The 27641-nt window shown below is 34.6% G+C and overlaps 3 protein-coding genes and 1 long non-coding RNA gene across 4 annotated transcripts; 2 read left to right on the top strand and 2 right to left on the bottom strand.

Moving 5' to 3' along the window:
* The first annotated feature begins 664 nt into the window (after positions 1-664).
* LOC114717603 (uncharacterized) lies at positions 665-12765 on the top strand. Its single transcript, XM_028902815.1, has 5 exons — positions 665-676; positions 8929-9018; positions 11899-11960; positions 12045-12103; positions 12376-12765. The coding sequence occupies exons 2-5, from the start codon at positions 8939-8941 to the stop codon at positions 12409-12411; spliced, it is 237 nt and encodes a 78-aa protein (XP_028758648.1). The 5' UTR covers positions 665-676; positions 8929-8938; the 3' UTR covers positions 12412-12765.
* Positions 12766-13714: 949 nt separating this feature from the next.
* LOC114717573 (protein SCO1 homolog 1, mitochondrial-like) lies at positions 13715-18121 on the top strand. The gene is given in 9 exon segments (XM_028902783.1): positions 13715-13718; positions 14762-14856; positions 15077-15220; positions 15562-15652; positions 16746-16856; positions 16859-16957; positions 17140-17229; positions 17362-17494; positions 17763-18121. Coding segments are annotated over 9 exon segments (876 nt in total). The 3' UTR covers positions 17872-18121.
* A 667-nt stretch (positions 18122-18788) lies between these two features.
* On the bottom strand, positions 18789-20160 carry LOC114717612 (uncharacterized). The gene is made up of 3 exons (XR_003737728.1): positions 20066-20160; positions 19671-19792; positions 18789-19142 (listed from the first exon to the last, which is right to left on the bottom strand). It is a non-coding gene; the product is annotated as an uncharacterized LOC114717612 (long non-coding RNA).
* Positions 20161-20333: 173 nt separating this feature from the next.
* LOC114717569 (AMP deaminase-like) lies at positions 20334-27231 on the bottom strand. Its single transcript, XM_028902769.1, has 19 exons — positions 27194-27231; positions 26823-26911; positions 26332-26468; positions 25888-26089; positions 25563-25741; positions 25415-25466; positions 25190-25317; positions 24891-25070; positions 24504-24571; positions 24271-24413; positions 23410-23471; positions 22688-22801; positions 22164-22304; positions 21665-21817; positions 21212-21265; positions 21023-21133; positions 20762-20935; positions 20595-20675; positions 20334-20339 (listed from the first exon to the last, which is right to left on the bottom strand). Exons 1-19 carry the CDS (start codon positions 27229-27231, stop codon positions 20334-20336), a joined length of 2112 nt encoding a protein of 703 aa, XP_028758602.1.
* Positions 27232-27641: the final 410 nt, after the last annotated feature.

Raw genomic sequence — 27641 nt, 5'->3', positions numbered from 1 at the left:
TGGTCCCAGCAGTCCAGAGGACCAAGTCCAGTCCAACCCGACCTCGGGTTGGTACTGGACTGGACCAGATCTCGGGCTGTCTTTTTCAGCCCGAGGTCTTTATTGGACCAGACTTCGGGTTGATAACAAACCCAGTCCAGTCTGTTCCATGCACACCCCTAATTGCTAGTATCAGAGCAGCTGTGATTGTGAGAATGGTAGACTGTACAAGGTCTTAGTTGCAGCTTAAGAAGGTAGAAGACAGGCTCCATTCAGATATTGATTGTTGATTTAGTTAACTAAAGTCTCTCCAGAGTTTCCGTGACTAACTCACTGGCATGCTGAGAATCTATAAAACCAAAGTAGCTATGGCAAAAACAATCATCGTAACAGAGATTATCATGCATCGACGAGGTACACTAAACTGAATTTTCCTATCTTTTCTGCTTTCGATGTGGACTCTTGGCTAGCTAAATGCAAGCACTATTCTATTTTGGATAAAAAGCCAGATGCCCCAAAAGCCTTGTTAGCAAGCATAGCACTAGATGGCGATACCTATCACTGGTTCCAACACTTCAAGAAAGAGAGGGGCAGAGAGAAAATTTCAAAACAAGATTTAGAATACCATTATGACTTAATTATTAGCCATGCATACATTCAATTAAAATACTCATGTAGAAATGACGAAATAATGGAAGTGACAAAGAGGGGTAAGCATAATACCCCAAATGACCAATGTACTCTTTCGTAATTATTTATATCATATCAAGTTGTTTTTCATACTAATAGATCCGTGCACAACTGTTTGCATGAAAGAACCTGTGGATGCATTTCCAAGCAGCACTAGAGGTTGAGTTGCCGACCATTTGAGGAAGCATTGAGTCCAAAATGGCGGATTGGAGCCACGAAAGAATCAATTGATTTTGCATGTACTAGAGTGTATGCTCAGGGCAAATAACTCTTGGAATAAGATCTTCAGATGTCTTGAATCACGCTGGAGATTTGGTCTCAAGAAAATGGAATAGGCCGTAACCTCTAACAGCAGATTCTATTTCCTGTTTCTAGATGAGGAAATTATGATCATCAAGTTTGGAAGAAACTGGATGATTGAAAGAAACGAGATTGCCATTCTTTTCGCTTTCAAGAACTAAAAATTTGTAGGGGGATTAAGGGGGAATGGGAGCATAGCCATAGGTAGACGTACTAAAGTTGTGATAGCATGCGAGGTTTTAGAGGTTTTAGAGAAATGAGAGGGAGAAATGGAGAACTGAGTATTTTATATGCAATATCTTAATGTAAATGACTCATCAAGGCTAAACGAAACGAACCGAATGCTAACTAGATACTAATGGAACAATTGCTCTCTACTAATTATTGACAACTATTAGTAATGGATTCAGTTTCTATACTCATCACGTGATGAGCTTTAGATGCTCATCATTTTGAACGACAATAGCATCACTAATTTGAAGCAAGAAGCTTTAATTCAATGAAATGCATGGTTGTTTTAAAACTAGTTTTTTTTAAAAAAAAAATTTTTACCCCAATCTTTAAACACTTCCATAAGTTCTGTTGCCCCTTTCTCTTTAGCCTTTACCTTCTCTACTCTCGTTTAAGCAAGGTACTCCTCTGGTCCTTAATATAAGACCAAATAAATTAATTTAAATAGATTAATGATATTAGTTAAATTAATTAACTTGATATGTTTTTTCTAAAATACCCTAAAAATCTTCATTAATTACTTATCTCCCTTTCCTATTTAATTATTACTTGAGGAATATCAATAAGGTTAAGTTGAAAAAAAATTGATAAACATATGAAATAAGTCTTATATATATAACCAACATCAACTCTCCAACTCTTACACATGGAGGAGCTTTCTACACCATGCTAGTCGAATTACACTGGCCAAATCAATCTTAGCTTCCATACCTTTCTACACTATGCAAAGAACTTTGCTCCCTACAACGTGTTGCCATGATATTGAGAAAATTATTAGAAAGTTCATATGAAGTTATTCATATGATCATCGAGGAATTAGCCTAGTTAAATGGAGTGAGCTTTGCCAAACGTTAAAAAATGGTTGTGGGTTGCTGAATCTTGAATCCCAGAACAATGCTTTTCCATGTAAGCTCATTCACAATACTCTTCCTGTCGTTAATATATTGAGAATTGATATTGATTGTAAGACATATTTCATGTCTCGGTCATGGTGCTCTTATTTTTGGCGAAATCTGTCCAAACTTCGGCAGATACTTATTTTCACATTAAATGGAATCCGGGTGATGGTACAAAAATGAAATTCTAGTCAAACTATTGGATTAATGATTATGGCCCTTTGAAGCACATTTCTTCTGCTGCTCCTATTAGTGACGCTAATCTCTCTAAGACAATATCAGACTACGTCGATGAAAATGGTTGTTGGAATTGGAACTTATGTCACCATCTTCTACCTCAGAATATTTTGCAGGAGATATCTGAAGCTACTTTGGATAGAAATCCAAAAGAACCTTTGTGCTCTTGGAACCTAACATCAACGGGAAAATTCACAATTAGATCAGCTTATTGAGCATTAGAAGCCCCAAAATGGAACAATGCAAAACATATTTGGACACAATTATGGAAGCTTCCTATGTCTTAACATGTTTGGAACAGAAGACACTGATCATGTCTTTAAAGACCTTGCCCCATGATCTGCGAATTGACTTCTTTGGTCACAACTTAGTGTCTTGGATGGAGAAGATGCTGCTCAACTCAAAACTGGACATCTCTTGGAAAATTGGTTTTTGTATTGTTCGTTGCAAGCTTTGGGAAGTTCGCGATCATTGCATTTTTGCATATGAATTTTATACAACAGAAGGAATTTTGACTCACATTAGAGTTACCGTTAACCCCACTGTACAGAGCTGTACTACCTATAGATTTCCTTTTGTGAATGTTCTTAACCTCCTCTGCTTTTGTACAAATTTTGCATTAATGAAATCCTTCCTTCCTATTTAAAAAAAAGAAAAGGATAATAAAAGTAGATTCAATCCCAGAGTGTGCCAAAAACTGGACAGGAGTAGATGAGTCCGCATGCTCATCCCCCACACGGTGCCCCTCTCTCTCTTTTTTTCGCTTTTTTTTAAAATAATTTTTATTTTTTTATTCGTTTTACCTAGATTAAGTGTATTTAATCTCCTGAAACATTTTATAGCAGCACTCAATATTTTAAGGGAAAATTGCAAATAAAGACTGTGGAATATATAAAATTGTGATTTGGGTTCTTGAATTTATATAATTGCTGTCAGAGACCCGGTCCCAAATAGGAATTATGAAATGTTAGGTCAAAGACAAAAACGCCCTTCTGCTTTTTTGCAGTCCCTTGTCTACATGCCCTAACTTTATCTTTCTTCACTTTCCAAGTCATCTCCCTCTTTCTTCACTCTCCGACTCGTCTCCCTCTTCTTGATGATGAACCATACAAATCTCTTGAAGAAATTGAGGCTAACACCATTAGAAATCTCCTTCCTGATGAAGATGGTCCATCTTCTGGTGTTTTTGATGACTCGAGTTTCAATAATTTACCAAAACTGGTGATAACCTGGAAGATTTTGATCTGTTTGGCAGTGGTGGAGGTATGGAACTGGAAGGCGATGAACATCTAACTATAGGAAAAGGGGCCAATGGTCCAGATAAAGATCCTAGTTGCTTCGGACGTTTTAAAGGGAAACTTTCTTTTGTTGAACATTCTTCTAGAACAATTTTTGTTAGAAACATTAATAGCAATGTTGAAGATTCTGAGCTAAAGACTCTCTTTGAGGTGCTTCTTTATTGTTTTACGTTGATAGATGCTATGCTAGAATTCTTAGAAAGCATTTTAGACTTTGAATCTTATAAAAAGTCAATGCAATTTCTTGTTTGTTTTGACAGTAATATGGTGATGTCTGAACCAAGTTTGATAAGTTGTTGAAAATAACAAATTGACAAGTTCTGATACCCACTTCACGACAAGTTCAGTAATGCGAATAATAAGTTTAGGAAGGCAAATAACAATTTCTGATAAGCAATTCATAGAAATTCGAGTTTCTGTGTTAAGATGACAGCATTTTTATATTTCTTTAGTAGATGACAAGTTATGATACACAATTCATGACAAGTTCAGTAAGGCGAATGACAAGTTTAATAAGGCGAATGACAACTTCTGATAAGCAATTTATAGAAATTTGAGTTTCTATGTTAAAATGACAGGTTCTCATTAGGTTTTCATACTTTTTCTGTTAAAATGATTGGATTTTCACATTGATTTATCAAATGACAGGTTCACAATAGAAAATGACAAGTTTCCATAAGATTTTCATACATTTTCATACTATTTTTGGCTGGAATTGCAATTTGCATATTTCTGATAGCAACAACTTCTGATAAATATGAAATGACAAGTTTATAATGAAAAATGACAAGTATGGTAAATGACAAGTTTCCATAATGTTTTCATACTTTTTTCTGTTAGAATTATAATTTTCACATTTCTAACAGCACCTACTTTTGATAAACACGAAATAACAAGTTCATAATGAAAAATGACAAGTTAAGTATGGCAAATGACAAGTTTTCATAATGTTTTCATACATTTTCATACTTTTTCTGCTAGGATCACAATTTGCACATTGCTGATAGCAACCACTTTTGATAAACAGTAAATGACAAGTCTACAATAGCGAATGACAAGTTAAGTATGTAAAATGACAAGTTCCATAACATTTCCATACAATTGTAAATTTTTCTATTAAAATAACAATGTGCAGATTTCTGGCAACAAACACTTCTGATAAACAGTAAATTACAAGCCCATAATAGCGAATGATAAGTTAAGTATGTAAAATGACAAGTTCCCATCACGTTTTCATACAATTGTAAATTTTTTTGCTGAAATAACAATGTGTAGATTTCTGACAGTAACCACTTCTGATTAACATCTTTTATCATCAATTTCACCTCTCATTTCCTCCTAATGTATAAAACTATAGCACCAGAACTCTCATAAGCCCCTCAAGAAGCATGCTCATATCAACACCAGCGGCAAATGCACTATGATGATCATATCCACTCACAAGTGCATCCTCAACCATGAAATCCCAAATGTAAATTGTCATATCATATGAACAAGAAACCATCAAATTCTACATATAAGGTGAGAACTTTATTCATTTAGCACTGTATTTAAGGCTCGTTTGTTTCTCACATCCCACACCTTGATCGATTTATCCACCGAAATACAATCATCATACTTGATTTCTACAATTTAGAGCTTTTTTGCAATTATCAGAAGTTGGTGCTGTCAGAAATGTGCAAATTGTAATTCCAGCAGAAAAAGTATGAAAATGTATGAAAACGTTATGGGAACTTGTCATTTGCCATACTTAACTTGTCATTTTTCATTGTGAACTTGTCATTTCGTGTTTATCAGAAGTGGTTGCTGTCAGAAATGTACAAACTGTATTTCTAGGAAAAAAAAGTATGAAAATCTTGTGGAAACTTGTCATTTTCTATTGTGAACCAGTCATTTTCATAAATCAATGTGGAAATTCAGTCATTTTAACAAAAAAAGTATGAAAACCTAATGGGAACCTGTCATTTTAACAGAGAAACTCAAATTTCTATGAATTGCTTATCAGAAGTTGTCATTCGCCTTACTGAACTTGTCATGAATTGTGTATCAGAACTTGTCATCTGCTAAAGAAATCTGAAAATGCTGTCATTTTAACACAGAAACTCGAATTTCTATGAATTGCTTATCAGAAGTTGTTATTTTCCTTACTAAACTTGTTATTCGTATTACTAAACTTGTCGTGAATTGGGTATCAGAACTTGTCAACTTGTTATTTTCAACAACTTATCAAACTTGTTTTTTAATTATGAACAGAAGCTGAAAATTAAAATAGAAATGAAGAATAAAAATCCAGATTTGTTGGGCGTTGTCTGAGCACCAAGCAATCATCGCACACTTGCCGTCGTCGCTGCAACCATCTTCGACTTCAACGCAGAACTCGGTGACAAACTGGAACCCAATTCCCTACTGAAGCTAGGCTTCAACAATATCCAACGGGAGTCTTGTTGAGCTTAATTATTGTTTCCCTTGGCATCCTTCTTCTAAGTCCTGTTATTCACTTGCTTTGGGAGAAGGAACAAAGAAGATGACAGAGGGAAAAGAGAGAATGAGAGAAGTTGGGGGAGATGGGGTTAAGGACAAGGAAGTGGGACTGGAGAAGAAGGAGAAGGAAGGGGAATGAGATGAGGAGGAGGAAAAAGAAGCACGGAGAGAAGGATAGAGGAGAAGAAAAGGAAAGAGAAGGAGAGGATAAGATGAAAAAAAGACAAGGAGAAGCAGAAGGGTATTTTTGACTTTTAATCAACATTTCATAATTCTTATTTGGGACCGGGTCTCTGACAAGCATTATATAAATTCAAGGACCCAAATTGCGATTTTGTATATTCCACGGTCTTTATTTGCGATTTCCCATATTTTAAATCAATTGATTTTTAATACATCCACTATATTTTTACAGTAGAAACGAGTATCTCAAATTAATTAATATTTAATACATCTAAATTCTGAAATATTTTTCAGTAACACTCAGTATCCTAATTAATTAATTTTTAGTACATTCAGCAATTTGAAATATTTTTTCAGTACCACCAAGTATTATAAATTAATTATTTTTTTAGTACATCCAATATTTTGAAATATTTTTACAACAGGACCCAGTATTCTAAGTTAATTAATTTTAGTGCATCTAGCATGTTGACGTATTCTTTCACCAACACTCAGCATCTCAAATTAATTATTTTTTTACTCTATCTAATATCTTGAAGTATTTTTCTTGTAATACCCACTATTATAAATTAATTTTTAATGCATTCAACACCCTAAAGTATTTTTCTAATAACATTCACTAATTGAAAAAAAAAGTCTAATATACTAAAAATTAATGAGCTTGGAATATTGAGTGTTATTAAAAAATATTCTAAGATCCTAAATACAAGTTAATCCAAATAAATAAAAATGATGTAAAAATTTTATGAAAAAGGGAGGAGGAGGAGGTTTCTCATCCGTAAACCCTGCTCATCGAATATTGAGTGGGGAATGCGGATTCGTTGATATCCTAATAAGGCCTATCCAGATTAAAATAGTGATACCTTCTTCTAGTTAGGGTCTGATCCAAATTAAATTGGGACTGACTGATATTGTTTTTTGTTTTGTCAGCGGACTGATTAATAACATGAGATGTTGGATGGTTTATTATAAAAAAAAAAATCAAATATTAGATATATTTTATGAGTGAAATATAAGTAAGTATATATTCAGTTTTTTAGGAATAATTTAGATTCCGTTTAATATACACATATGAGTCACATTTCTATAAAAAAATTTTTAACTTATTTAATTAATTAATCTGCTTCGGGCCAGGTCAAAAATGTTAAGTTGCTTCTACTCCTCTATCTATAAATATATACTCCTCCGGTCCTAATTATAAGACCCAATTGACTTATTTGAGAAAATTAAGGAAGTAAGTTAAGTTGGTTATTTATAATAAATAAGTGTTGTCGTTCCTAAAATATCCTTACTAATTAAGTATATTGGCTAAAACTATCATTATTAGAAGGATTATCTTGAAAAAAAATGCATAAATATAAGAGACAAAATGGATTGGGTCTTATAATTAGGACCAAATAAAAAGTCAAATTGGGTCTTATAATAAGGACCGGAGGAGTATAATACATCCCAGTTTGTATTAATAGTAATTAAGTAGTAAGTATAATACGTTCTTAGAAATATTTTAGTAAAAAGACAATGATTGCAGGTGTGTACTGTGTAATACACCTCTAGTCTTATTTATAGGATTGAAGAAATTCTTTTAGTCCTATTAACAAGTCATTTTATTAAATTTTTAACACAAATATACTATTTTATCCTAGATATTTATTATTTTTAAAAGATGTATATATTAAATAAGAAAAAATTTAAAAAAAATTATATTTTAATAAAAAATTATTGCAGATTAAAATTTTTCTTGATACGTATAAAATATATTCAAAGTACTTTATAAATAAGACGAGAAGAATATACATGTTAGTTTTAATACTATCTTGAATTAAAAAAAAGTAAGCCTGCTGACATGGCCGAGCAACAAAAAGAAGTAGGGAAAATTGCACCAAAGTTCTATTTAAGAGAATTAAATACAAAAAATTCTTTTAAATAATCAAATTATTCAGAAGTCCCAATAATTTTATTGCAAGAAAATTTATTTGTTTAATTACCAAATTATCCTTATTTTTTTTAAGTTTGTATTGACAATTATAAGAGTAGTTATTGATAATTTAAAGTGTGAGGATTAACAATTGTCACGGCAGGTATTGATAACTCACATATTGTGATGTGCCGAAAAAATATGTTGTCAATACTTGCCGTAATAGTTGTCAATTTTTATATCTTAAATTATCAATAATTGCTTTTTCAGTTATCAATACAAACTTAAAAAAAATAAAAACAAATCAGTAATTAAATAAATAAAATTTATTATAATAAAATCTCTTAAAATTTTAAAACAATTTAATAATTTTAAGATACATTTTTATATTTAATTGGGACGTTATTGCAATTTTTTTAAAGAAGTAACTTGCGAACACGATCCCCCAACTCTAACTTCGGGAAGCTTCTAGTTTCTGTGTCTGTGACCGCCAATTCTGCAGCCTTTCTTCAGCGCCTTCTGCCATTTATCAGTCCAATCGATTCTGCGATCCCTGTTGGAGGTTCTCAGCTGATTACTGTGATTCCTAGCGCTTTATACGCAGCGAATAAAATTCCGGGACAATCGATCTCTTCGTGCACAAGTTTGTGTCTCCCCGCTTTCCTGCTATAAAGTCGTTCCCTTATTTCTCTGATTTTATCGAAACTGTAAATTGAAGCGAGGCAAACATGGCTGGTGGTGGGAATTTTATGCACAGGGTCATCTCCTACGTGGTAAATGAATTGGTGGTCAACAGTCTTGCTAACAGGTACCAGTCCATCCAATTCTTAATTTCGTTTTGCTTGATACGCACGTTTTTTTTTATTTTAAATTATTCTAAGCTTCTTTGAAATTGGTTCGTCTCCATTTAGCGAGTAACCATGAAACTGCGAAGTTGTGTGATGCCAATAGAGACTTGATTGGTTTGTAAGATGAGGGACTTCATGGGATTCTCTTGCCATCATAGGTTTTTCATGACACGGAGATAATTTGTACTTTCACCAGGTGTTATAAGTTTTTTATGATAATATTCTAATCGCCAGAAAGTTAACAAGGTGGATTCAATTCACGTTGTGCTTGAATTTATGGGTCTGTTGTTGATTCCAACATGTCTTTGTTGTAAGATTGTTATTTTACGTGATCATCGGATGTTTCAATTGGCTGGAGCTTAACTTTTGGGGCTCTTAAGTTAGGACGAACCATTACCTGACCTGATAGCTTTGTTCACTTTAATCACTGACCTTCGCATTGATTTTTCAGGCTAACAATGATCTCAATTTCATTTTTTGAAATTATTTAAATTACACTGGCAGTATAACATTTCATTCATGGCAATATATGATGTTTGGACACTTTCCCCGGTTTCATGTTGAATATTCTAAGACTGAAGTTGGTACGTGTTTCCAAGTTTTTGATAGCTGAGCCATGAAGCATGTCTTAGAATGGATGTGGTATATGTCTGTGTTTTTTTTTTTTTTGGGGAAAAAATTAGTGATCAATCAATAAATCATGCTTTAATATGTTGTAACGTTATCCTTTTCCAAGCTCTTGACTACTGCTTTCTTGTAAACGTTGCCAATATGTCTCTGGAGACTTGCAAGACCACAGAGATCTTCCTGCCCACAGTTATCAAGCGTTGTTGCGTGGGATGTTTGTTTTTTACAATCAGTTCATTGATGGAAGCTTCACGAATATCGTTGATGGAAGCTTCAGAATTAGGCTTTCAGGACTGACTGTACCTGACAAGCTTGCTCCCTGAAGCACGAGTCTCAAATTCTCTAGTTATCTGCAGTGTAATGCACTGCTTCATTCACTGCAGTGTAGAGTTTGAGAAAATCTTTTTTCCTTCATGGTGAGTATTCAAGCGATGAGGTTAGTATGCATTTCCAGTTGCTTGAGCAAGCTAATCATGGAGCCAGTCTTGGAAATAAATATTCGTGGAAGGCTTTGATTTTACAATCAGCTTGTTGACTGATGCTTCACATTTAGGCTGTCAGGACTGACTGACAAGCTCCCTCCCTGGAGCAAAATAGTCTCAAATTGTCTAGTTATCTCCAGTTTAGTGCTTCGTTCACTGCAGTATAGACTTTGGGAATACTTTCTCTTTCGTGGTGAGTATTTAGGGGCAGAAGTGGGCATGCATTTCCAAGTGCCCGGGATAGCTAATCATGGAGCCAGTCGTGGAAATAAATGTTTGTGGAAAGCTTTGTATTTACAGCTTGTTGACTGAAGCTTCACGTTTAGGCTGTCAGGACTGACTCTACCTGACAAGCTTGCTCCCTCAAGCGAAAGAGTCTCAATTTCTCTAGTTATCTCCAGTGTAATGCTTCATTCACTGCTGTATAGGGTTTGAGAATTTTTTTTCCTTCGTGGTGAGTAATTAGGGGCCGAAGTTGGCATGCATGTCCACTGGCTTGACAAAGCTAATCATGGACCCAGTCTCGGAAACAATGGAAGACTTGTTTTTACATTCAGCTTGTGGACTGAAGCTTCATGATTGAGCTTAAATATTTGTCAAAAGCTTGTTTTAACAGATAGTTGATTGAAGCTTCACGTTTAGGCTGTCAGGACTGACTGTACCTGACAAGCTTGCTCCCTGAAGCAAAAGAGTCTCAATTTCTCTAGTTATCTGCAGTGGAATGCTTCATCACTGCAGTATAGAGTTGAGAATATTTTTTCCTTCATGGTGAGCATTGTGGTGCTGAAGTTGGCATGCATGTCTGGTGGTTTGACAAAGCTAATCATGGACCTAGTCTCGGAAACAATGGAAAGCTGGTTTTTACAATCAGCTTGTGGACTGGAGCTTCGTGATTGAGCTGTCAGGACTGATCATACCTGACAAGCTTGCCACCTGAAGCAAAAGATTCTCAAAATTTTCTAGTTATTTGCAGTGTAATGTTTCATTCACTGCAGTATAGAATTTGAGAATATTTTTTTACGGGCTATAGTTGGTATGGTGTTTGAGAAGCTAATCAGGGGAGCCAGTCTTGGAAATAAATACTTGTGAAAAGCTTGTTTTAACAATCACCTTGTTGACTGAAGCTTCACGTTTAGGCTGTCAGGACTGAATGTACATGGCAAGCTTGTTTCCTGAAGCGTAAGAGTCTGAAATTCTGTAGTTATCTGCAGTGTAATGCTTCTCCCACTGCAGTTTAGAGTTTGAGATTTTTTTTCTCTTTTCATGACGAGTATTTATGGGCTGAAGTTGATAAGCATTTCCAGGTGTTTGACAAAGCTAATCATGGAGCCAGTTCTAGAAACAAATGCTATGTGTTGATATCTATTGTACAACAAAGAACAGATACTTCAAAAAATGGGTCTAGTTTGTGTTTGGTTACACGAGTTGGCTGTCGAACGCCAACAGAACGGTATCTAAATAGCACCTGTATGGCATGGTTTTGGTAGTCTCCACTCCCATGCTCCCTTCCACTTCTGCAATGTTGAGCATTATTAAGCATTTTGCTTCTTAGCTTGATTGTGTTGTGTGCTATGTGATGCTATAAAGGCATATCGGGGCAACTATAACTATATATTCCTCATTGCAATCTGGATTATGGAATTCTTATTCCGGTTTTATACGGCAAGTTGGTAATTAATTAGTATTACTTCTTACTTCGTCTCATGTTGATGTTTATTTGTGGATTCTTAGCCCTGCATTTCAGAGATTTGCTGTGAGGACGTCAAAGAAAATCGAGGATGTTGCAAGTAAAGGTACAAGTAATAGCAAAATACCGACCCTTGTTGGTTTTTCGCCAGTTGTATTAACTCAAATGCAAATTCTTTGTATTCTAACAGGAACTCAAATGAAGGAGGGTGTAGCTGAGCTGTTCAAGGACGTCTCTAAAGATATGGAGGTAGCTTATATATTGCTATTTTATATTATATATTGCCTAGACTTCTGATTTACTTTGTCAAGGAACATGTTGGTTCTTTTGTCTAGTAACAACTAATGTACAAAAGATTCGTTATTCTGAGAAGTGAAAAACCATATTGTCTATGTACTAATATTGGAGAATTGCGTTAAGGGTAAAAACTATATTTTGTGAGTTTTGCTGTTACATAGAGCTTCTTTTTATTTTCAAACCTTGCACAGACCCGTTTAATAATGATTTTTTTTTTTTTTGGGGGTACTGCCAGTCGTTTAAGAAGCAGTAGGTGGTGAAGATGGAACGACAACTTCCTTAACCTCTGCCTCGGATTGTGCTGGTGGAGACAGACAAGCCTTCCTCGCCATCTCTATTTTTTTTTTTTTTCCCTTTTAATTTAAGTTTGGGTTGCTTATTTCTTGTGATCCTCCAACTCACCAGGAAGTAGTTCATGCTGCCTTGTTTTGTCATCTGAGAAAGAAGTTTCATGGGTATATTAGAAGTTCGGAAGAAGGATATGCCTGAGTGATTCCTTTATGTATCTGAAGTTCCGTTGTGTATCTTGTTCCAGTTCCAATTATCAAAGAAGAGGTTAGAAACTCGAATCTAAATAAATGCGAATCTCAGCTCAGTCACATTTGAGGTCTGAAGATGTGTTTAAAGACATTCCTTTGCTATAAAGCTTACTCAAATTCAAATTAAACCGATAACATCGAGTTTTTTTCATTAAAATTCAATATTATCATCATTTATGCTCTAATAACTAGAATGACAAATATTCTAATATAAAACTGGTGAGATTTATAAACAAAAATTAAATGGTAATAATAATATTGAGCATTAAATGTTATATGAAATATAAGTTTGGTCAAGTTGAAATTTAACCTCATCAATGAGGTTATAAATCACAATGGCTCTCTTTTAAAAAAGAAAGCAATTAGATGAAAATAAAAGGGGAGTAGAAGATGATTAAACAACCATCTTCTTTAAAAATGATCTTCAAAAAATTGTGGAGTTATTAAAAAATGTTTTATATTATTTTTTTTCTGATAAAGTATTTATTACTTTGGTTCTAATTATAAGACTTCATTTATAGGACCGGAGGTAGTATATGATTAATCAATATAGTAATTATATAATATAGCAATAATAATAGTAGCTTCATAAAAATTTATCAAATTGAGAAAAAAAAAAAGGGAGAATTATAATTAAGTTCCAAAAGAATAATTACTGACCTAAGCTACCCATAATGATAAAAAACGATAAATTTTAAAACTTAATTTATATTTTTTTAATCTCATTGTAATTCTTTCAAAAAATAATACTCTTCTTGTCATTAATATAGGACATATTTAACTATTTTGATTAAATTAAAAAAAATTAGTTAAATTAGATAATAATCATAAATATGGCATATGTTTTCTAAAATACTCTCAGTTAAAACTTCTTTAAAAAACTGACATTTCAAAAAATATTTTAATTATTTTATTAAAAATATAAAAAGGTAGAATGCATGTATACGTGCAATTAATGAGTAATAAGCAAGGAACAAAAACCGGACCGGACACTAAACCGGTTGAGGTAGTGGTTCAAGGGTTAATGGGTCAGACCGGGGTCAACTCGGGATCAAACCGGTCATATTAAAATAATTTAATTTAATTAAAAATGACAAAATATAACAATAATAATAATTACTAATAACAAAATATAAGAAATACAATAAGATTTGATTGTAATAATAATAAAGTACAACAATATTGAGATTTTGATCTTTATAATTTTTCCATAACTAAAATTAATAGTTATTGATGCCAAACTCATCATCAAAATTCATTTAAATCTATAATAATTGAGATATTAGGAGTTAAATGAGAAAAAATAGGATAAATATCAATATATTTATTTAAAACGGTTCAATACCGGTTCATACTGGTTTTTAAGACCGGTTTTCCACCGTTTGACCGGTTCAATCCGGTTTGAAACCGGTCCCCGGTTAGCTTATGAACCGACCGGACCACTGACCGGTTCACCGATTTACGGTTGAACCGGCCGGTCCGGTCCGGTTTTTTTTTTACACTGGTAATAAGTCCTTACTCACTTTATAAAATACATAGATATATTATTAATGAGTAATAACTATTATTGTGGTATTTAATTATTTAATAGGAAATAATTTAAAAAGAATTATATAATATAAAAAAATAAGCTTTATATTTAGAATTAAAATTACCTTCAATTAATCTTATATTAAGAAGATAAGGAGTATATCAAAATAAATAGCAAGATACTACTACTAAGAGGGGTTTGGCAACCTCCAAACTATAGTTTCAAAATATTTTTTCTGTAAATAAAATAAATTCTTATACATGTTTATTTTGTAAACTGTAAAAATATTTTTTTAAAATATAGTTTGGTATTTGTCAAACACCTTCCAAGTCCAACACCGCCAACCTGGTGGCCGGTGCCCGTCGAATTATGTTAAACCCTTTCTGTCTTCGAGGCCTGAGGTTTAAGGTGGTGTTTTGTTACGCAAAGAGTTCGACTTCTTGTTTGTCCAAACTCCAAAGCAGAGTACAACTGATGGCGACTATAATATCGAGCAAGTCCAACCAATTTCGCTGCGTTGGTCGCATTCTCTATTCGCAGATTCTTCACCAGAGCAGATCCACTACGCTTTCATCACACCGCCATCTCCATCTCCCAGGCATCTTCATTCTTCGAATCTCCCACTCCATCAGCTGGTTTGATTTTCTCTATTCATTGATAAATTCCTGTTGAAAAACTTTATTTTGATTACTAGGAGGAATATCAAGTTCTCTTCTTTCGTTCTTGGCCGAGTCGTTCTTCTTTGACGTGTATTATTTCAGTTTAGTTGTATTTATTGGCTATGAATCTCTCTTTATCTCGTAATCGTAGGTTGGACCTCAAGGTTATGGTAACGGATATTTGGTGTTATGTCAGAGATTTTTATCCAGTACTGCGGCTGGTAATGCCAATCAAGAAAACTCATCATCCAATAGCTCCGCGAAAGATAATTCTGACCAAGGAAAAGAATCTGGGGAATCGAATCAGAAGGCGGATGCTGGAAAGCCCGTACGTGGAGGAGTAAGTATCTATTCCTCTAATTCTTCATGCTTTTTTTCTGTCATGACCCAATTGAAAACCGGGGGATTTGATTTCTATTGCGAAAGTATGTTATTCTAATGCAGGTATTGTATGAATCTTAATTCTGTGACCACTTTCCTAATGTGTTAGAACTGGAGTATGGCTCTTTCATGCCATCTTCCATTTGTTGGATATCATTTATTTGGGCGATTATATAGTGTTTTATTTTTCATATAATAACAAACCACTCCCGGACTTTGAACAATCTACAACTTATGCATTTGGGAATTGGGATAAACCGATTTAGGGCACTTATGAGCTGGTTACGTTGTGATTTGCAGCCTGTTTCATGGTTGAGCTTTCTTTTACTGGTTGCCACTGGAGCTGGGCTGATCTACTACTATGATAGGGAAAAGAAGCGTCACATTGAAGGTAGATTACTATGGTGAGTTGAGTGTTTTCTAGTTATGACTGTGGAAGTGAACTATGTTGACATACATCTCTATTAAATGTCAAAAAACTTTAACAAAGCATTTTTAATCGTTGTTTAGCTTGACTTACTTTTCCTTTCTTTGATTGTGTTTGTATTTTGTGGGCTGCTGCAACATGGATTGAAAAGTTTGGATTTAATTGGATGGGCTGATGGGGAAATTTAAAATGAATGTCTGTACTCTGTACAATGCAAATGTTTCCCAAGTAACTCTGCCTTAAGTTTGTAATGAGGATCACTTCATAAAATATTGAATAAATAGATGTAGCGTGCAAGTAGGTAGAAAGAAATATTGCTTTATGAAATGCATGCTTCCTCCCAGTTGAGCTGGAAAGTGTTTTTAGTTACAGCTGGAAATGGTTATTCAGCACAGACGTGTCCTCCCTTCTTAATGCCTTTCGGTTTTGTCATGTGCGCTCCTACAGATTTAGTAGGGAGAAAATTATGCAAAATACCATTCATTGATGAAGGACATATAATTAAATTGCTTAATTGTATTCATCTGAGAAAGGCAATATATACAAATAGGAGGAGCCTTAGTCATTATGGCTCATAAACACCAATCATGCTATGACTGTGTTCTTGCAACATACTACACTGTCTACAATAAATGAAAGAACATCTCCTATTATCTTTTATTCTAACGATTAAAAAGTTGGAGTTAAGTTGTGTCTCTGTCCCTGCTTTAAAATAAACTTCATTCTTTAACTTGCAAGATCACTATGATGCTAAACCTTGAGGTGCGCTGACTGTTGCAGCTACGCTGTATATGACATAATTAACCTTGGATTGCCCCTTTTATGTACAGTATGCATGTCCTTGCACAGCTGCAGATTATTTGTTATCTGCAAAAAGCATCCTTCTTTCTTGGAACATGGCACACTGGTTGAAAAATAATTAGATCAGTGCATTTTCCATTTTCTTAAAATTTCTTTTAGTTGATTGTGTGCCATACATACTGTGAGTGTTTGAAGAATCATGGATTAATTTCTTTTATTGTTGTTCCTTGTTTAAATTTAACTTTCTTTAATGTAGAAATAAACAATGCTTCAAAGGCAGTTAAGGAAGGACCTTCTGCTGGGAAAGCTGCCATTGGGGGTCCATTCAATCTGATCAACCATGATGGGAAGCGTGTAACTGAAAAGGACTTCTTGGAAATTGGACACTTATATATTTTGGCTTTACTCACTGCCCAGATATCTGTCCAGATGAACTGCAAAAACTAGCTGCTGCAGTTGATAAAATAAGTAAGTTGTGACTTGCCAACATTTCTATTTGATGACAATGAGATGTTAAATCTACTCAAAGTGTGGCATTGCAATGATTTGTGAGTTTCTATCTTATGTGCTGGCATGAACCTTCGCTTTAGTTGTGATCCTGTGATGCGGACCTGATGATAATTATATTTGTCTCTTATTATTTCCTGCAGAGAAGAAATCTGGAATTGAAATTGTACCGGTTTTCATTTCAGTTGACCCTGAGAGGGATACTGTTGAACAAGTACGTGAATATGTCAAAGGTACTTGGGTCATACGTCATACAATACATTTTATAAAGTTGCGTATAAAGGAAGCTAAAAGAAGAATAAGTAAATAAGATTGGTTAGTTATGCTTGTTTTTTCTAATATTTTGTCTTAATTGTATATGTCAGAATTTCATCCAAAGTTGATTGGATTAACTGGTAGCTCAGATGAAATAAAAAATGTTGCACGTGCTTATCGTGTTTATTACATGAAGACAACAGAGGAAGACTCAGATTATCTCGTTGATCACTCCATAGTTATGTATGTATTATTCCTAACTTTAACGTATGCTGGATCACATTTTACATAATTAAATGCCCACGCTTTATATCACGAGTAAAAGTTTGATATTTTTGTTATTAAAAATGAAAGTCTTTCCTGTATCACCTATTCTTAACTGCTGATGGTTCTAGACCTAGTGTTCTACTATTTTTCTCCATAATTAATTGTATGATCCAGTAATGTATGCCTCTTAGTAGGATGATTTTTGTTGAATATTAATCTTTTATAACATGGGATTTCTATTCAGGTACTTGATGGGGCCTAACATGCAGTTTGTAAAATTCTTTGGGAAGAACAATGATGTTGATTCTCTTACTGATGGTATAATTAAAGAGGTCAAGAAGTACCGAAAATAACTTCCAAACCTGTACCACTCTGAAAACGTGGCCTCATGATATACCGGCTTCTTTTCCCTTTGAGGTGCTTCTAGAGAACTGAGTTTCAAATAAGCAACTTGCTTGATGAAAAATGTTTTTAGATGTTGCCATTATACTTCAAAATTTTGAGATATAATAAAGATTAAATGTAAAGATCTTGTTACTCATGTGGATCTGGAGATCCAATGGTATCGGAATTGTCATATTCACCATTGTATTGGCCTTGTTTTATTGTGAGAGATCTTGTGGTGAATTTACTAGATGTTACGCGTAGTGAGAGCCTACATTTTAATTGAGAATCACTTTTTGCCCTTTTTCCATTGGATATAATTACTTAATGCAAAAGTACACTTTCTTTCTTTGGAATATGAGGGAAAGGCAACAGCCTTAAGAAAAAGATAACCCAACAAATCACTCCGCCTGTAAGCTTATTTGACAGATCATGGCTCATAACATTTCTACATTCAGTTGTTGGTTTCGACATGGTCCTCATATCTGCGTCTATTATTATGAGCATATAATGAACAAGCCAGTTGAGCATATTTGTTGGCTTCTCTAAACATGTGATCATGCGTCATAATTCAGGAAAAAAAAGAGACAAACTTCATGCATTATTTTTAAGAAAAATTATCTTTTGCTTTTTAAAATTTTGACTTAGTTCCTGAATTTTTTACTTTTGAAAATTAGTACTTAATCTTTCTATCATTTATAATTTTGTCCTTCTCGTCCATAATTCATCGTGAGTCAGCACAAAATCATCCTATGTGGGTTAAATGACCTGTTTGGTTTTTCAATTGAGAAATGTATTTTTGAGTTATTTCCCGCAATATTTTTACGGAAACGCAGAAACAAATAATCAGAGGAAGTCGTACTGTCACCCTTATTATTGTTGTGGTTACTGTGCTCATAACTAAAGAGAAATTACTGTACATCGATTGTAATAAATATGGGATCAAAATTTTTCAGAGCTATCTATTCAACGCGTGTAATTATTATGAGATCAATTTATTTTGATCACCAAGCCCAAAATATCTCGCTACGCTAAATTGCCTTGTAGCTGTGGGAGTTGGACGATTGATTTAGTACGGTGTTCTCGCGGGTGGCCATGTCCTCCGAGAAGTGCCATAAATTCTTCAGCCTTGGTGTGTGTATGTTTGTATCAGACACAACTGTTAACTTGGATGGGGTTATCTGAATTTCGTCATCTCTTTTGATGCTGACGACCGGGAGCTCAATTTAGACCTGTAAAGCTATAACCCAGAACAGATTCAATCAACTTCGGATCAACTTGGAAACTGACAATACTAAACGATCCAGGTAAACAAATACACGAATAAAAGAATGCTTAATATAGACCACATTCCAAGAACTGCCTCTTATCCTTAATATGAGAACTAATTAATTAATTTGAGTAAATTAACGAAATTTGTTAAGCTAATTATTTGTAATAAATATGTCATCTTCTCTATAATACCCATACTAATCATATGTATTAGGTTAAACTATTATTTGATAAAACATTTAACATATGTAACTACTATAAGAATTATTGAAAAAAATGAATAAATATAAGAAACAAAGTGAATTTCAGTCTTATATTTAAAACCAATTTAAATGTCAAACTAGATCTGGTTTTACTAAATTAATAAGTTATATTTTCATTGAAAAACTTGATAATAAAGATTTTGAAATCTGTGTTCGCCCAAAAAAAAAATAGGAAAGAAAATTCCTTGGAACGGTGTCTCTAGTTGGTCCAAAGGGAAGCATGGATATATGACCTGTTCAAAAGTTGGGGTTGCTCGAAGCAAGGACGGAGCACGTGTCTCTAGGCATATTATACGGCTATTTCGGAGGCGATGGCCTTTCCTAAGTGAACCTGTTGCATCTCTCCTCTCCAAATCTGCAAGGACAGAAATCACATGAAGCTGCTTCACAATTGACTGAGATCATGTGATGTGTTTTTGAAATATATGCAACAATAATAATGGATCTTTAAATTTTGCTTCACTAATGTAGTTTACCAAACACACGCACCCCTTTTTCTTTAGATAACTTGTTTCAGCGTTGTTTGAAGGAGAATATAGTGCAAATTATTAAACCAAATAACGTGGGAAGTTGGCAAAAAAAAGATAGATAAATAGTTAGATATGGCCAAGCATTATCAAATCCATACCGTGTCTCGGAATTCTATCCGAATGTGAGGAACATTAGTTTTGTGAATGTCGTTTCCATTAGGCCCCTTTTCGTAATACTCCTTGCCAATCCAATGTGACTGAAAATAATGAACTGACCCATCAGTCTGCATCTATGGATTACGTACAGTCATCAAGCAAAAGTACAACTTCCAATTACTTCAACTATCAACTCTTTGGTTCGCTACACCATAATCTCTTCAACATGGACAAACAGACAATCCAACCTAACAAAAATTTAGTATGCATTCAAACCTGAAAGACACCACATGTTCACATGAGCGTTAAAGCCAGCAACTAACCAGAGTAGCCTACTTTTCTTGTGTTACTCAAATCGTTTGATTGTAATGTTAGGAGGATAAACACTAAAATTTAATCAACTAAAAAAACATCTATTCTCTTGAAAATACTAAAGCCTCGACCCCAGGTTTTAATGAAAGGGAGGGAGGCACTAGTTATGCCTTGGGATAGAAGATTTTATTCATAGAAGATTCAGGATAAAAGGCGCACCTTTAAGGCATGGGAGAAACCAGATTGATACACTGAATTACGGGCAATCTCACATAAATCGCAAGAGCTCAATTTCCACACCTGTAGATGCAAAAAATTGTAAACATTGTAAGTATTGTTCGTTTGTATGCCATGCAAGGAGGGAGATAGAGAACTCAGTGTCTCACAGAAGAAGCTATGCTATATTCCTCAACCAATGGTTCTTTCGTTAAGTGAATTTGAAGTGGATCATCAGTAGAAAGTGAAACATTCAGACCCCGTGAGAAGAATGTTGGAAAGGGATTCCGATGGTAGTCTAAAAATAGGGAGTTATTACTCAAAGGAGACATAGCCAACCCAATCTGATAACAAAGAAAACACCACAACCAATCAGTTACTGCCAAAATGCAAAAACCCAAACCAAGTAATCGGTTGAAAAAAGGCCAAACCTGAGCTAGGTAATACAAGTACTGAAGCACAGGAGATTTCCTCAAATTAATTCCATGTGCAATGTTATGAGCAGTGAGGAAGGCTGCAGCTAGGTGGTCGATATCACCAGCCTGTATATAATATGATGATGTATCATATAATGTAGCCATGCAACACTGTCCAAACAAAGAAAATATACTAATAATTACCTCTCCACAATGAGGGCGGAATTTGATTGTTGTCATTCCCTTTGATTCACGAAGCTGAGAAATAAGCGTATCAGATCAATGGGTATACCAAAACTAAGTTATGAAAATCAATAAACGAGTTATCTTTTTTGGGGGGGGGGGGGGGGAGGGAATGCAAATGAGTCTGTGGTCACTTGAGTAGGGCGAGTAATATATTTAGTGGGAAAACCCTCAAACAAGAACTACTCAATCAGAAGAAACTGATAAATGAATGATATTAATGACAATATGCAATTATGCTTTATAACTACATTAATAGATATTAGGAAGGGAGCTATCCATTCTGATTTTTCTGTTTGTAATTCTTAGCCCCTTCTTATTTTTAACTGGGTGGTGGCCAGGAAGGAGTGAATAGCTGAACACTTAAAGATAGATACACATATATGAAAGTTGTTCGGGCGAAAAGTTACAGACCTTATTTAAGGTGTATAGATTTGCATAACAGTAGTACACATAGTACGAATATGCTGGATTAAAAGCATTGGTCCATTGAGCAGGTGTAGGCATGTGCTTAGTTGGTCGTCTTTCAGGCTTACTTTCATCATCAACCAAATCCAGCCCGACAACCTACAAGTGCAAGGGGAAAATGCAATTAAATAAATACATGGTCAAATGATGGATACTTCATTGTTCAAGGAAAAAACACAACCAATAAAACATAACAAAAGTCACAATTAACAATATCGCAAAGTCAGAAGTACTAATTCACTCATTTAGGATGCCTCATGTTAGTAGCACCAAGCAAAGCTAGCTGTGAAGTCAACTTGTCTAAAGCCATCATTGAAGCCATTCACTTTTTAGGATGTTTCATACGTTCACAGGTCATTCAACAATGAACAGAATCCTAGTGTCAGCCTTGACAATAAAACTACCATAAACTTATAACAAGTCATATTATATGTGAATGCTTTACCTTTTTCAAGAAAACATGCAACTGAGGATGGGAATCTGGGTCCACAGTAACTTCAAATAATGGAATAAAGATATTGTCAAGAATGTTCTGGAATGATGCCACTATACCCAGTTCTTTGTAGACATTATACAATCGTGGAAGCTGAAGGAAAAAAATTAAAAAGAACTAATGTCAATCACAAACACAACTGCTTAAGCAAATTGAGACAGATGGAAATTCCCGAACAGTTTAGGTGCAGAGCACTTAAGAGGAATATCAAGGGCATAAATTCAGACATAATGAAACATTGACCCTGAAAACTTCATACCAAATGGGTGCACCATGCCTATATGAATTACATGATGTGAAGTTGAAATCCATGATGCCAACATTATGGGCGCTGAAAAAGGAGAGATATTCATGCACAAAGAAAACATGACAATGCAAGCATTAAAGACCATCTGAATTGATAAATAGGGAATAATTCTACGGCATGATTTTGAAAGACAGACTGTTCAGAGATCGAAAATGTAGCAAGAGAATACCTGAATTAACCAAACAACATTCTCACTGTACAGCTCATTGTTCACTATCCAGCTTGCCAGTTGGTCCCACTCACTTTGCTTCCTACCATATATTGATATTCGATATTCGGCCATCTGTGAACAAATCAGGCACAGGAAGACATACAAGGGCAAAAATCTATGCCCATGTCAAAAGAAGTATTAAAAGAAAACCACAATCAAGAAATGAAAATTTGTTTACACACAATGGAAGTAATAATTGATTGCTTTTTTGGTCAGAAAAACAAAGGAGATTGCTTTTCCAGGAACCTTTTACTAGCATTCAAAAGTTTGAAAATGCGAGTAATTATGGCTGATCCACCCAATAGCCTGAACAGCTTCTAACCAAAGGATGATATCAAAACACAAACCAAACTCAAACAGAAACACCTACTCTTCAAAATGGTTTCATCAGCACTGACTGAAAATGAAGACTTAGGTAGAACATCTCTTTACAGAATACCACAAGTCTACAGAGAAATTAGGGCCCCACCATGACTAAGAAGAGCAGTTTTAAAAAACTACCTTCACATGCCTTTTATGGTAAGACAAATTGAAATCAAGAATTGAACATGCTTACAGAATGGGTGATGAGAAATTGAGGAATTTACTGTTGCAATATGTTAAAGGAGCAGATAACAACAAATTGAATGAGTTTATATTTTCAAAACAAATGTATAGCATGTAAGGATTCAAGAAAGAACCTGATATTTACAGGCATCAAGGTCAGAAAACACTTCTTTTGTCAGCTCAGCAAGGAAGCGACCTATTCAATGCAACAGAACAAAAAATCACATGAAAATAAAATATCCTTTCTTTTTAAAATAAGATGATCTAAATCATAATTCACATATACAATATATCAACATCCCAAGTGACAGTTGTAACATTTAGATAGCACCTATCATAAGTTACTCATCTATATGTCTTTGATCCATCCTCCACTATTTAATTAATCCACAGGTGGCAATCTTTTACCCCATATGTAAGATCAACCCTTATTGATATATGATATTTTCAAGCAATCTCACCCTCCTTCCAAACCAAACTATCCACATTGACCCAAGCCCCAACTTCTGTCTTTTAGTAAAACCTGGCATTTTATTTGTTTGAAAACTGAACAATACGATTCTGCACAAAACTAACAAAGGGGTATCCTCTTAAGCAAAATCATTACAGTTCTCTAATTATATAATCAGTATTTGCAGGTTACTATAAACAGTCTGTAAAATTCCAACTCATTTTGTCTTCAACAACAAGATTATGCTAACGTAGAGGATCATACAGAAGACACACAAGCCAGGAAAAGAACACATTTATATTGCAGAGAATGGCAAACTAGAATCCAAAAAGAATGTCTTCTGCATCTGAAACTACTAGGTTGTGGGTAGAGTTAATTAAGAATTTAACTTAATCCACGATCCAATGATATTTTACAAAACCCTTGTTTGAAGTAGAATCTTCAAATAGAAATCAATTATGTAAATAGATTCTCCAAAACTATAAAGTTTTCTACCACTGTAGTTCGAAGGAAACAATGGCATCCATTCTGTTAGAGAAGTTACCTTGAATCAAATTATCCTGCTTTAAGAATATCTCTCTAAGCCTACTTTGACCACACGGATTGTACTTCAGATTGAACTTGTCAAAGCGATGAAATGTACTCTTGTCTGCATGAACATCCAAAAGGTCCACGTTGAGGTCATGCCTGCTCAGACGAATATAAAAAGAGATTATATACTCCAAAATATAGCCAACAAAATTCAATTATTAGCAATAGCTATAGTTATAGTATTACCCAGTTAAATCAAGACTCTCAAAAACTTCTTTCAAGGTCAAATATGTCCCATCTCGAAATATGACAACCTGAATGAAGTTAGAATTTTTAATTTTATAAGGCTGCAGTGAATACTTTCTGTAATCAAAATTCAAAAGAGAATAACATAATGCATATCATATAAACTTCTGCATTTGATGGCAACCCTTTTGATGAAGCGTGCCCGCCCCCAATCAAAAAGTGTGGAGGTTGGCATCTACACATGCACACACAAAACAACAAAAAACAAAAAACAAAAGACAAAACAGAAAACAAAGAAATAAAACTGTTGTCAAATCTTAACAAAGGAAGAGTTTATGCAACATAAACAGCAAAAGTTCCTGCAAACTACAGAAATAAACTGATCACCTCATCTGGTTCTTTCCTCAACTTTGACTTTATAAACGTTAATAGATGTTTCTGGTTCATGCATGCTGAGTGATGTACATGTGTATCAACTTTCCTGACATTATAGAAGTCTCGATGTGGAGCACTTTTCTGGGCAAGAAACTCCCTATCCGCATTTAGCATCAAATGAAGCTTGAATTTCTGAATAGGTACAAACACATTTAAAAAAGAAGTCAGACAATCAGGCAATTAATTATTAGTAATTCAAATAACAGTGTAGACTGGTTATAATCATCAATCTATAGTCTAGACATATTTACTTGTTCTAGAAGATTAAGCCGATGATGGCATAAAGTTCTAGCATTTCCTGCTGCAATGACTCGAAGCATGTGATGAAGATCAGTGAAAAATGTAGTAGCGTCGGCAACAGGGAAAAGCTCTTCCTTTGCTGCAAAAATTAAGCAGATGTGCCTAAGGATCCAGCCAGAGTGGGTGTTCTCGAAAAAACAAAACAGAAATAAAGATAATATGAAGAATACCCTTACAGTCTCTACAAGGGTAAACATGAATAACCCCATCTTGCATTTCAAAGTAATGCTGCAGCATATCAGAATATATTAATGACAAAGGAGGGTAAATTGAGAGATCTTAGTCTTGACTAACGAAATACTTACAAAGAAAAGGATAACTCACATCAGACTTTCCTTCAGGAATGTAGAAGAATGGGTCTGGGTTAGGCTTCGGAGTACCAGGTTCAGATATAACTTCTTTCTCCCATGGAGCAATTGCCTCTTGGAACACATACCTTTTTCGCATTTCCAGGAATTCTTGAAGAATCACATATACTTCTGCTTCATCATGTGATGGAACCTCTAAATAGAAAACAGAAGAATTACAGTTTTCTAGATAACTCCCTAAACTTTCAATTACCTTCAGTGAAATTAAAATTTACTGAGGCCAAGAGAAACACATTGAAAACAATTAACTACATTCACAAAAAATGAACCAAAATTAATACCAATTGGAGTAATATTGAGTCGGGCAAAACTTTCATGCTCTGGCTCTTTTCTCAGAATGTCAGCCGCAATAGGGTGAGGCTGAATACCATGCAAATCACCAGAAACACTATGAGAACGGATCATACTTGAAGCAACAACAGACATTTGCTCTCCGTTAGCATTAACATTAAAACTCTCATATGGGTTTTCGCCCCCAGTGCCCTGCAAATAGGTAAAATTCTAATTCATTACCAGGGATCATTCAAACTTCTTTTTGGTACAAACCACTAAATCCTGGGATGAACAAAGTGCCACAAAAGAGTAAATGGAAAACACTAGTTTTAATTGCACGCCCATGGAAAGCGGCAAGGAGAGAAAGAGAGAGAGCTTTAATATGAATGCATACTTAAAGCCCATAAAAGACTTAAAGCATTCCCATTTGTGTGCAAATATCTAGTATCGACCTTAGCATTGTCAGTCACATTATCTTCGTCATCTGATGCTTCCCCACTTTCAAAGGCACTAGCGCTAGCAACAGGAGACCTGGGGGAAGTTGTTCTCAAAAGATTTTTCTTTCCGTCAACAGCATGCGCAGATTTTCCTGTAAAAGTACATTTAAGATTTTAGCAAATTACAAATATTGGGATTGACCCTTTAACCAGTGTGCCCTTGTGTTTACATGGATGACACATGAGCCAAAAGGGGAAATGCTGGAGAAAGATCACACTGCAGTAGTCTAATATACATATACACGCACACCTACATAAATATACAAATGTTTGACACAGTGACGGTCAAATGTAAATTCATCGTAATTGCTGGGGACTTCGTAAACGTTAATAAGTAAGAATTCAACAGAACATACAGATTCTTTTACACTGAGTAAGCAATGGAATTTAGAAACTGATAATTTGGATTCTCAGACTGTATCTTGACGTGCATAGGATATCAATACCTGGACCACAACTACCTGACCTTTTCTCACTTCTTTTCTTGTCATTACTATTTCTTGGGTGAGGAGCGAGGGTCGGGAGGGAAGACAAGCTTATACCAAAAAAAAATGAATATGCAATATCCATGGAAAAAAAATTAGCTTTTAAGTAACCCTCAGATTTATTAAAAATAAAATAAAATGGTTAATCAAGAAGAATGGTAATACTCTTCCCCAACAAAAATTGTTAAGCAAAAGGTTCGCTACATCATTCATAGCCATGTCCGTGCAGGCCACGCTTTTCACAGACAGTTAGGTGGAAACTGAGGTGATGTAGGTGAAACTATACATTTCACACTATCACTGTATGATTCGTCCTTTAACACCCAGTGTACCACAAATTGCTCCGAAATGCATCACCACATGATGACATCTTTACAAATTAATAATCCTAGATCATTCAGCCAAAGACTAGGAGATCTTGAAAAGAAATCGTCTATGATTATTTAAGAATAAATGAGGTTTCATTCCTAGTAATTTTAGATATAACTTGTATTTTCCAGTTACTTTATCCTTCTTTTTCTATCTCAACTAAATTACCATTCATATGTCATAGAAACTTATGAGCTCAAATCTGTGTCTCCAATTCCCTCAGTTATCAGGGAAAGAAGTTCGACGATAAGCACAATATAAATAGCGCTTCTGGATCTTCCAAGTTCCCTCAAATCAGCTTCGTTTTCCCCAGTTAGCAGTGAGATGGAGAAAATTCCAGCAAACAGCTTAAACAGGAATCCCTCTAGCACATACAATACATCAATCTCAAGTGTTGTTCTCATATTTCCC

Source organism: Neltuma alba, unplaced genomic scaffold, assembly GCF_004799145.2.
Source record: "Neltuma alba isolate B1F8T4 unplaced genomic scaffold, ASM479914v2 tig00002135_pilon, whole genome shotgun sequence".
In the NCBI taxonomy this organism is placed as follows: Eukaryota; Viridiplantae; Streptophyta; class Magnoliopsida; order Fabales; family Fabaceae; genus Neltuma; species Neltuma alba.
Note: the sequence above shows the minus strand (reverse complement) of the source record. Positions and strands in the feature narration are given on the sequence as shown.